Genomic DNA, 12,702 nt, shown 5'->3' on the forward strand with positions numbered 1-12,702 from the left:
ATATCACTGAACCATGCCTGAGAGTGTGTGGTGAATGCTTTGGATTCATCACACTCCCATGCAACTCATCACAAACATGAATCACTCTCCATACAAAGAAAACGTTACTCGCTTTCTTACACCTTCCTTACACGGCGTCCAGGGATGGCCTCTTGCTCTGTCCGTGTCACTTTCTACTCTATGAAAACTTTCCTCCACATTAATCTGGTAACAACCCTCTTACTAAGTCTATTTCACAAGAATGTGCAATTTTCATTCCCTCAATCTATTTTCACATTTCACATTCGGAAGACCTAATAATGACTTAGTGAATGTTTTATGAACCCTCTCTAAGAAAACTTCCTCCACTTGAAAACTAGGCAATCAGAATCTGCGCACATTATCAATATGTGCCCTTAACTTCCTAGAGGATTTCTTGAACACACGTGTTGATATGTTGTCAAGTTCTACCTCCTTATTAACAATGAGTTTACATCCTCGTATATTGACTGCTCGCTCACTATCAGTCCCTTCTCCATCATACTCTCAATTATTTAATCACCACACGATTTCTCATTCATAAGGATCAAAGATAAAACGTGATAATTCTGAGGATAAAAAGTATTGCCACCAAAATATCTACCTTTTTTTTTTTTTTTGAATTCTGGTTACTGTACAGTTTTTTTTCTCGGCTTAAACAGCAGTAGAAGACTCCAGCACTGATTATAATCTATGTAGAGTTTAATCTATACATATCATAGAGTTAGATACTTTTTTCTTTGAACATTTCTTGTGTTCGTGTTACATTAAGCAACATGCACGGAAAAAAATCCTTAACACCCTTCCCCTGTTGATATATGACTAAGTAGTGAATCTTCAAAGTGGTGAAATTAACGATTCATGTTTAAATTCGACTCTCCTAAGACTATTAATGCGAATTTAGAAGCATGAATTTCATTATTAGAGGATTCAATATTTAACTGAAATCCGTCTGTGAAGTATACTAAAGTTATTGAAATGTTTATTAGCGATTACAGTAATGATCGTGTTGAAGTTTAATAATAATATATTAATGATTACTGTCAGCATCTAGCTGACAGTAATGTTCTTATTCTTATTCAATAAGTGGCAAACTCTACAGGTTAAAAGACATAGTTCCCATACGCCTAAAATCACTAATATACAAAGCACTATGCCAAAATATACTAAGATATGCTATAACAACGTATACTTTCAGTGCACCCTACAAATTAAATAGATTAATGTCGCTACAGTACAAAATGATGAAACTGATCTTTTGGGAACAAAGAGAAAATAACGACCTTATATACATTGCAATGTCAGAACACAAAATATTGACAGCAAAACATTTATGTCGCTATGCAGCTTTGCCAAAACATTATTTTGATGCCAACTACAGGACACTCAGAAATACATACCGTATAACAAGACCTCAGACAATTAATTATATCACATATAAATACAATAATCACTACGGAAAGGCCACGCGAAACTTTTACATCCCAGACATGATAAACAAATTACCTTTTGAATACAGAAACCTTACAAACTACAATAGCTTGAACAGAGCTCTAAGGACATACTATGAACAAGAAACACGCATCCAAAATACCATACAAATTTAATGAAACACAATATATTCGTTCAGGCTTCCAGTTCAGCGACGCATCAATACATTCCACGTTATTGTGTGTGTGTGTGTGTGTGTGTGTGTGTGTGTGTGTGTGTGTGTGTGTGTGTGTGTGTGTGTGTGTGTGTGTGTGTGTGTGTGTGTGTGTGTGTGTGTGTGTGTGTGTGTGCGTGCGTGCGTGCGTGCGCGTGCGTGTATCTGTGCGCGCGAAGTTCTCAATCATAGATTTCGTAACTTCCCAACACAGCAAAAAAAAAAAAAAAGCTTCGAGGATGAAAGCAGAGAAATTAGTTCTCATCCAAGATGTATCATATGTAACCAAATGCATGTAATGTACGTATCACATGTAAACCAATGTATGTATTGTATGTATCATATGTAACCAAATGCATGTAATGTACGTATCACATGTAAACCAATGTATGTATTGTATGTATCACATGTAATCAAATGTATCTAATGTATGTAATAACTGTAACAAAAGCATGCAATATAGAGTGATTATATCCATTGATATTGTATATATAGAGTGCAAAATTGCAAAGAAACATCTGTAATAATCATCATTATGAATATTGTAATAATATACGTTGCAAACAGTTATTGTTATTATTATTATTTAAAATAACTTTATGTGCGACAAAGTATTTTTATGCACAATCGTGTTCATATAATGTATGTAATTTATCTAAGAAATAATAAAATGTTAAAAAAAAATTAAGAGAGACCTTCAGGGAGTCAGAGACTCATCATTGTTTTATTGAATATAAAACTAAATTTTTGTCACATAAAAATCTAGAAAAATGTAACGTGTCATATTAAAATGGTGTTTTTAATGAGGATATCTATTTCAATTTATATACATTTAATTTTTCCCTAAAAATTCAAGTTTTAAAAAATGCGACCCGCGTATGTGTAACAATTAATAACGGATTCGGCCAGTGACAGCATTTACGTTGTGCATCCCTAGTCTAGGGTGTACTAAGAACTACTTGGTACGTTCTAGAAACGTTCATCGCATAATATCCGTAATACTGGAGCAAGCAATTCTGGTGTTGACCATCACATCATGTTTAAGTTAATTAGGCCTATTTGTAGTTATTGCATTGAATTGCACATGCGCAGAGCTACAGGCATTATCTATCTCAATATTTGTACCAGTCTACCTACTTCTACATATTCTGTAGCAGAAGGAATTGTATGGATTGCAGAAGTGTCTTTAATAAATGATCTATGGCAAACTGGATTATTTAATTTTAATTTATTTAAATCATTTAATTTGTTTATTACAAATTTATTTTTAATATCATTCCCACCCCAAAAAGTTGCAAATCTTACAGATTTGCAACTTTTTGGGGTGGGAATTTAGTAGCATATTTAGCAGCATTTTTGCGCTAAACGTTAGGTATTCATGCTTCTATTTATTATTCATGCTTTACACATTAAACCTGAAACTTTCCAAGGCACTTCAGGCTTACAATAAGCAGAACAGTATACTCGAACGAGGAAATGAATCCTAAATATTTTCCAAAACATCCACGGCAGAATTTAGGCATACCAGCCTGACCGGCAAAATTCCTAATGTGATAAAATTTGTCGACTGCCATAAGGGAAATTCCATTGAATTTTCTTTCCAATCTCTGATTAAAGATGCTACTGAAGAATTTGGGGGGGAAAATATTTCATTTTGATCTGAATTACTGCCTAATATTGTGCCTGGTAGTGCACTTTCTTTATCGGTATGTTAATGGAATGATTATACCAAAACAGCATATAATGGACATAATTTGTATTATCTTAATGTTAGTTTTTTTTAATATTTTCATTTCAGTATTTGTTGTATTGGTTTGTTCATTATGCCTAAGTTCAATTTATTGATTTTTTTTCTTCTAGTTTTTCTGCTAAGCCGCATATATAAAAGTGTTGTAGTTCTATAGTATCGGAATTTCCCCATTTCTATTTCTTCTTTCTTCTTATTAAAAATACACTATTTGTCAACTGCTTTAAGAAAACAGTCTTACATGCATCCAGTTTTTACCCTACTAACGTTGCAGTTTTAAAAGGGATTTAATTATTGTTTTATGAAATCTAGATTGTTCCACAGATTTTTTTTATCCCCTTGTAACCCGTGAGACAAAATCTGCGCACAATAATCCAGGTTTGGCCTTATCAAAGCCTTTATAAAGAGGCAAAATAACTTCCTTATCTTTGCATGTCAAGCTTCGTTTCAACATCGCAGTTATCCTCAGAGCTGTATTTGCAACATTTGCTATGTGACCTTTGAACTTCAAATTCTTATCCCCAAATAAGCCAAGAATCCCTTGCCTCGTCAGTTTATTGTAGCATAATCCCGCTAATATAATATGCCGCTGGAACCCTAATCACGCCAAAGTGCATAACTTTACACTTACTAGCATGCAACTGATAGCCGTTTTCGTTTGCCCAAATTTCCAGTCTATTTAAATCATTTTAAAATAGCTGGATATCAGTAGCATCCCTGATTGCTCTGCCTATCGCATCATCGGCAAATAATTGCACATCTGATGTTAGACCGTGCCTGATGTCATTAATATATTGATTGAACATTAATGGTCCAAGGACTGAACCCTGAGGCACACAGACGGGTCACTTTAAATCTGGCAGATTCAAATCCACTGTATACCACTTTTTGAAATTTGTCTGTCAACAATCACCTGATCCAAGTCAAGAATCTATATTCCAATCCTATATTCTCCAGTATCCTATCAAATGCTTCAGAAAAATTGAACATTTTCATAATGTATCCATTCCCTTTATCCAACTCGGCCGTAACATTGTTATAAAATATAAGCAAATTGCTAAAACATGATCTTCCTTTTGTGAACCCATGCCATTCCTTGCAGTGTATAGCACATTTGTCTACACATTTCTGTATGCGAGTTCCTACCAACTTCTCTAAACTCTTCACTACCACACCGGAGATACTGATAGGTCGGTAGTTAGACACATCAGGTTTTGCCCCACCCTTGTACAATGGAAATATCATACATTCCTTCCATTCCTGTGGTATCATTCCTGAGAAGATTTTCCAGTTATACAAATGCGTGAAAGGCCTAGCCAATTCGCTTAACATTCCTTTAGCAAATGGTCTGATTTTCCATCTGTTCTTATAGTCAAATTCTTATCCAGATTATGCAACAGCTCTTCAACCTTAATTTCATGCACATCTAACTCTTCATCCAATCTAACAGTTGCACTATGAAACTCTTGAAATTAAAACTATTGATATTCTTGCGTTACGGATTATGTACAGCTATGTGAAGCTATGAAATAAGTGTTTCTCCGAATTATGCATAATATTGTGTTATATAGTAGAGTAGTGTATAGTAATGTAATATATAGCAGTCTATGATATATAATAGTGGGAAATCAGGATTTTAGTAAGCTAGGAATGATAGCCTTATCTAATTACTTGTCTAACATGTACTACAATTTTTTGTTAAAATAAATGACTTGTTAAACAACATATTGATCTGATTCTTGCTAATGCACTATCTCGAAAAAAATTACTAACCTGGGTACTGACGAAAATTGCCACGACTAGCTTAAGTGTTGAGTAAGATAATTAGAATGTTATGGTTAAGTTGCGAGTCCCTGTATTGCCGTTATTGCACAAATTCAATCCCTCACTCTCGGAAATTCAGTCTGGCTGGCGCAGCTGAAAAACAAATAAATTTGCCAGACTGAAGGGGCATATGAGGCTGCATACCGTATGGCTGGAGGCAATAAAACAAATTAAAGCCGATCATACTTAGGATTAAGGCAAGGCAGTAAAGGGGGGGGGAGTCCGTCAATTCGGCATAGGTGAAGCAAAAATATTACAAAAAAGCGCAGCTAAACAAAAATTTACACACTGTCACCAATTGGTGGCAAAATAACCATATTCTTGACAGAGATCCCTTCTGACGCTACGGCCAACTCCAACACTCTTTGACGACGAGTTCCTTCTTTCACATACTGCGTGAGAAAGTCATCTGGCAACAATGCAATAAATTACTCTCCTTTCTTATCATGTGACACGAGAATGCGCCACTGCTGTTAATCTTAAGGTCAAGCATATTTTTGGTTTGGAATATTGCTTTTCACAGAGTTCGAAGGAATATATGAATACATCCCTTTGAACTCTGATAACATAAACAAAGGAAATTATCAGAATTAAAGAGAATTATCACTTATTAACTCAATAACTTAATCTTTAACCCTTTATCTACATATAAAATACAGTAGACTTCCTGAAAAATGAAAGTAATAAAGCGGTGTCAAGACAAAGCAAATCAGTCTGAGTGGAAAATCAGCCTGAATCGTTTTACAACTGTGTTATCTGAAAGATTTTGCTGCGCTTCTTTTTTTCTATTTTAGGAGAATCAATGGCAAGTACAGTACAATAATTACCATTCTTGTTATTATTTTGTTATATATATATTAGGGGGGGCTTCCCCCCCTCCCCCGACGCCTACGGCGTCCAACCCCCCCGAGTTCCGTACTGGTAGGCCGGTTCTCCTTGAATTCTGATGACCCGAATTTTGAAGACTCGTTTCAAATAACTTGACAAAAAACGTTACAAAAAAAAAACTTATCATTTTATATTATAGGGTAGATGATGTTAGGTCACTAGAGCAAGGTTTCCGGACGAGGTAAAAATGATTAAAATTTTTTAAAAAATTATAAAAAAGCAATAAAAATATTAGCAAAAATCCTTAGGCTACCCACGATACTAACGTACTACAGGTTCATAATTCTTAGTAAGTGAGAGTCTAATAAAAATAATCTTGATAATAATATGGAGGTAATTCTGTCTAAGTCGTCTGTTCCATCTCTCAAAGCGAAGATTTCATTATGATGATGTTAAAACCAAGTTCGAATTAGGAAAAACAAAACAAACTTTCCATCTCCATATAAAGACGGCTAAATTCGCTTTTAGCTGTAAAATCCTTATAAACGTATGATTAGAAGGTTGTTAATTATGTTATCGATTTACAAAACTAAGCACTTTGTGAATACTGTTTTATGAGAAAGGATTTGGACTATCCTTTGAAAAAGTCCAAATCCTTTGAGAAATAAAATCTCTTTGAGATACAATCCTTGGAGAAAGGATTATATCCAATCCAATTAATAGACTGAACATACTAATCTCTCTTACAAGAAATAGCTCACTTTACTTCTCCCTTACTCCTGAAAATATCACGATCTCCAAAGATTACTTCTCACCTGTATAATTGATGGTATTGTACAAATCTCAGATTTGCCCAGGTTTTGGAATACAACACACACACACACACACACACACACACACACACACACACACACACACACACACACACACACACACACACACACACACACACACACACACACACACACACACACACACACACACACACATTTTGAGTAGTGGTAATACACCAGGAGAGGGTCATCCAGTTAATCGATGACCCTTCTCTCACAGATTCGTTCCAGTCAACATTTTCCCCAAGAATAAGATTTTGCAGAAATCATTTTTGTAGTGAAATAACTTAATCTTTAACCCCTTAAAACTGAGAGATCAACAACAACGAAGAATGAGTGAAAGTCATCGCCAACATGGTGACTGATACCGCGATATCGATTACAATAATATTTTATATTTTCGATCAAGACACAGATCTAAGCTAACATCTAAACCATAGTTTAAAAAGGATTAAAAAAACAAGCCTTTGCTTTATATATCGAGAGTACATCCTAACCGAAGAGCGATATAAGTTCATAGAAGTTCTTTGGGTCATAACATTTGGGTTACGACAGAATCTGGATCCCAGACAGACTGCAATCAACTCAGTCTGTAATCGTCCGTGACTTCTTCTATTACTATAGTGCAGTTCCCCCCTTCGCAGAACATCAGCAAGCAACCCAACGCGCAAACTCATTATTACTGCGCCTCCAAAACCGAAGCGAAAGTTTACTTCTTAGTCCCTCCCTCCTCTTTTATCTTGCGGCGTCAAGAATTTCTATTCACTTAATCGCTATCGCCTCGAGGTTAAACTTGCTGGCCCTATGCCTCCCGGTGTATCGTATGTCTGTAGATGAATGTGTTCACAGGAAGGGTTGCCTGTTCTGGGTGACAAAAAAAACCGAGTTTCCGAGTTAAAAAAAACCCAACCTCTGTATGAAACTAAAATATCTGTTTTGACGAATTCTGTTACTATATTAAATGTTGCATGAGTTAACAGATGATAGATACCACTAGATAACTTTAAATTCAAGAAAGAAGGATTCTTTCGAAAATTCACCAGTGATGTGAGGGATTTGTGACGCAACAATTAACATGATTGCGCTATAAGCAAGTTATTCTTACATCACTTTTATTAAAAACAGTTTTTATCATAACACGGAGCACCAAAGGAGAAGTAATTGATGACTAACCGTTTTTTTCACACATTAAACCATATTATTTGGCTGAATGACTCTCCGTTTTATCAATATTTAATGACATACCCTTTTGGTTTATAAATATCGGATATACAAAGAATGAATAAGCAAGATAAAAGTGTAAAATGTATGTTGACGATTGCAATTTACTTACAGTATTATTTTTGTGTCCATACGAAGATGAGAATTGTTTCAAGGGCCAAGTTCATTGAGTTAAGTTGATCACAATATAAGTAATACGTGATACGTAATGTGTTCATTTGCGCTCTTGCGGATTCGTATATAAAATTCTGTGTGTTGGAAGTAACACGATAGTAACAATCAATTGAATACAAAGCAGAAAACTGTGAACAGTTGTGTTCTGTGACCAACTGAGTTTGCGTAATGAGTTGCTGGATGGGAAGAATATCAACAGTGCACGGGAAGCATTTAAAATGCTTAAATAATGCAATATCAGAATGTGTATCGAGAATTTCGAAGAATAAATAGGATACAAATCAAATGGATGTGTAATCTTATCAAGCAAGGAAATTCGTAAGAAGAGGATGATACCCGTTATGAATATTATAAGCAGTAGGCCAGAAGAATCACCATTGCTGTACGCAAAGCTAAGTGAGAGTATGAAAAGAAACTGACAAATTTTCAAGCTAAAGATAACAAAGAATACTATCGATATGCTGCAAGTAAAAGAAAGAATGCACAGGAAAGAATAACTCTACTGACTGCAGATGGTGTGAGAGATGCAGAACAGAACAAGAAATGTATGCCCACTTTCCTAAAAGCTATCAACGTGGTGTATGCAACATTGCCTTCACTGCTACCTCTTCACTGGAGGAAGAATCACAGGTGTATGTTGTTGGTGATAGTGATCATGCGGTACTCACTTGGGAAGTGAGTGAGTTTATTAATGTTCCATTCAGGAAAGCTTACATGCTGAACTACAAAGCAGGAAATTATGACCAACTGAGGAGAATACTGAGTTCAGTGGAATGGAATCGGTTGCTGGATGGGAAGAAGATCGACAGTGCATAGGAAGGACGGTATTGGAACTGTTGCACAAACTGAATAAGAATTCAGCAATGGGTACTGATGAGATATCAACACGGGCGAGAAAGCAATTTAGTTGAACTGGCTATTCCTTTAACCAGTCTATATAATATGAGTCTCAGAACACGAAAGATTCCGCAAGAGGGGAAAGAATGTACGGTAATCCTATTGCACAAGAGTGGTAAATACAATTTATCCAACATTCGACCAGTCAGTATCTCAGGAGTGGTGGTGAAGATTTTGTAAAAGTGGGTTATGGCTTGCATTTATACATGTGTTGATAGTGAATCCCACTGTCAACACACTTCATGACAAGGGTGATATGGTTGAAATTTGCAAACTTCTGAAAGGGTCACACAGGATTTCAGTTGATGGAAGTTTTCATTTTATGAAGTGTGGGGCAAGGAAAAAAGGGAATCCTTGAGAATAACTGCAGCAAAGAAGGGGATCAGTACGTGATTAGTATGAATTGCTATTGGATGTTATGTGTGCAAGTAGTGTGAATGAATTCAAGAACAAGTATGATAGTTGGTGCGTGTAGCCTAATAATAATAATAATAATAATAATAATAATAATAATAATAATAATAATAATAATAATAATAGTAATAATAATAATAATAATAATAATAATAATAATAATAATAATAATAATAATAATAATAATAATAATAAAGTGAGATTCTGGTCGCCAACTAGAGGAACGTTTCTAATGCTTTCTTTTTCGACTGATTCCTTAGTCGATTTTGGCATAGATACGCGGATTTTTCGTCCCTTAAACTCAAGAAAATTAAGATAGCTCCAAATGTCTGCACCTCTTCACAGAATGACGTTTATAATTAGTGGTAGTGTTGAATAAGCTATTTCTGATTGACTACCCATTCGGGATTGAACTGGCCTCCTCAGTCTTCAAAAGTTATATAGGATTAAAAGGTCTTCCCTATAGTTAATAAAAGACGTTCGCAGATATCACTTAATGTCACAGACAGACCATATTTAAATATCATTTAATTAAAGATTCCTATATTTCTTGCACGTGTTTAACTCAATGGTGTGTCAAGAAGACGAATAACTTGAATGCTCTGACAAGCTGGTTAATCCTATCTGTAAAATATATTATGGCTGTTATTTAATGCGTTCTTCTTGCTAGTTTGCCTGTTTTTACGGATGACATCCCTGGCACATCCATATGAGACCAGCTAATTCACCTTTGTCACTGATAAAAGTTTTTGATCCTTGTGGAGATTAATATTCAGATATTTCTACAAATGAGCATGTCATAAAAGAATGAGACGTTTTATCGAAAGCAAATTCTACAAGAAGGTCATTTTACTTCAATATGTATAAAAGTTTGTGGTTCATTCGTTACTCTGTTAACGACTTATATATTTACAGTAAGCTTTTAGTTTTATAAACGATAAATATATATTTAAACAGGATAAATCTCCATCATATCAAAGGTGTTTCATCAGTAAATTACCATGTTTTCCATAAATTATATTGCATCAGATTTCTGCTAAGCTGACTGCTTCTATGAAAGCAGTTCACACGTAATTCTGCTTCAAGCTTTGATCCCATCGTGTTGCAGTGCAAACCATTTCGATTAGTTCTTTATTTGGACTTTCTCATACAACTGCTATTCGAAATGACATTTTATAATGAATTGAGATTACATTATGTTACTCCATGTAGTATAGAAAGCTAAGATGAATTTATGTGCTTCCTCCCTCTCCCCCACAACTGTTCATTTTTGATATATTTACCTTCTTGTTTCTACAGAAGCAAAACTACAAGCAGTACTGCATGCAAAACTACTAAACTAAAATAAAAGTTTTCTGTTGATATACCGATCATTAATAGAGAATCTTCACACATTGTATTCATTATATTTATTAATTAATTTTACTTTTCAGGAGACATCTCCAACAACAAATCTAGATTCTCACTCAGAGCCCTGAGCTGGTGAGTGCGAAACTGAATTGAAATCTCCAACTGGTGAGTGCGAAACTGAATTGAAATCTCTAACTGATGAGTGTCAAACTGCTTTGATAACTCCAAATGGCGAGAGCGAAACTGCTTTGATAACTCCAAATGGCGAGAGCGAAACTGCTTTGATAACTCCAAATGGCGAGAGCGAAACTGCTTTGATAACTTCAGCTGACGAGTGCCAAACTAAATTGATATCTCCAACTGGTGAGTACAAATAGCAGGTTGTTTTACAGATTTTAAAGCACGTGAAAAGTAAAGCAATTACTTCATTTTCATTTATTTATTTGTCTTAAGCGTAGCTTCTGCTATTTCTATGTAGGCCGTATTTCACAAACAATATGCTAGTGAAATGCGGCCTACTTAGAAATAGCATGATGCAATGTTTGGTTTCTAATATAACTGTATATTACTATAAGAAAAGTGAATGCAAACTCGGTTTTCGATGACGAAGATATTCACAGATAGAAGCAACAAAGAGACATTTCTCTAAAGATAACCGGTGTTCATACGCCTCTTTAGTGGCTAGGCATGCGGAATTATAGAAGAACTGCAGCAAGTTGGACAGTACTGTAATTGATTAAACGTGATTGGGCGCGAGTGTGGTTAAGAAGAGGTTCGGAACTGGATTATTCGAGCCTGTTCGTTCCAGTTTTACTCTTTCAATTTGTTTTCCTGTTATCAAATGAATGTTTGATAGTTATTTCCAGTAAGTTAATTTCCTTACTGCTGAAGAATGGACAATAGCTTATAATAACAGTGCGTTTTACAGAATACCAAAACGAATTTTCAGCCATCATTAATAATAGATACGTTTCTATTCTAATATTTTGATATTTGTTATAGAATTACTGATGAACGATACACTTCTTTTTATTAATTATTTTTCAGTAGGTATACAAACTGTTTTAAAGATTACAGAAGCAGGAGAGGTCTCCAAAAATAAGGGATACTTGACTACTTTGCTTTGTGGGAAGAGGTGAGTAATCCGCAAACTAATTTATGTTCTCTTTATTAATATTGAAGAGTGAAAATAATGTATCATTAAATGTTATTTTTCATTTTAATTTTCAGGACTTAATAATTCAGTGAATATATGAAAATATGTTACTACAGTTTAATGTGACACATTAATGGAAATACAGTTTTTATTAAAATATTGGGAAAGGGTACACATTAAAACTGAAACGTCAAACCATACGACATTTTTCCAGTCTGTAGCTGTCCATTGATGGTGATCACCACTTGTTGTTGGAGTTTATCACCTACAACAACAAGTTCTTGTTGGCGACAGCGTTCCGGGTTGGTACTGTAATCATGCTGATGGGATAACCAGAATACGGCAGAAACCACATGAGCTCATGTACCCGTCCTTCCAAGTTTATCGCCCCCCTTACCACCAGAGGCTGGTAAGGGGGGGCGATAATATAGAGAATGCTTTTTTGCCATACGTCAGGTCCCCTGACACCAGATTACTACTGCATGAATGTCCCAGACTACCTTAACCTCGTTGCTGATCATGTTCATTCAATCATGGTTGCAGCTTTCCCATTGTCAAATGTTAACATGTTGAAGTGGTTCCAGGAAAATGACAG

At 35.2% G+C, this 12,702-nt stretch overlaps 1 protein-coding gene across 1 annotated transcript in view; it reads left to right on the plus strand.

Moving 5' to 3' along the window:
- LOC150104760 (uncharacterized) overlaps positions 1–12,702 on the plus strand; it is a 36,601-nt gene that overhangs the window by 7,740 nt on the left and 16,159 nt on the right. The window contains exons 2-3 of the mRNA XM_090395622.1: positions 11,089–11,314; positions 11,999–12,086. Of these exons, the coding sequence (XP_090251748.1) occupies positions 11,089–11,314; positions 11,999–12,086 (314 nt within the window). The remainder of the gene's footprint in view (positions 1–11,088; positions 11,315–11,998; positions 12,087–12,702) is intronic.

Source organism: Typopeltis vanoorti, chromosome 7 (genome assembly GCF_054136105.1).
Source record: "Typopeltis vanoorti isolate ZY-2024b chromosome 7, IOZ_Tvanoo_1.0, whole genome shotgun sequence".
Taxonomy (NCBI): domain Eukaryota; kingdom Metazoa; phylum Arthropoda; class Arachnida; order Uropygi; family Thelyphonidae; genus Typopeltis; species Typopeltis vanoorti.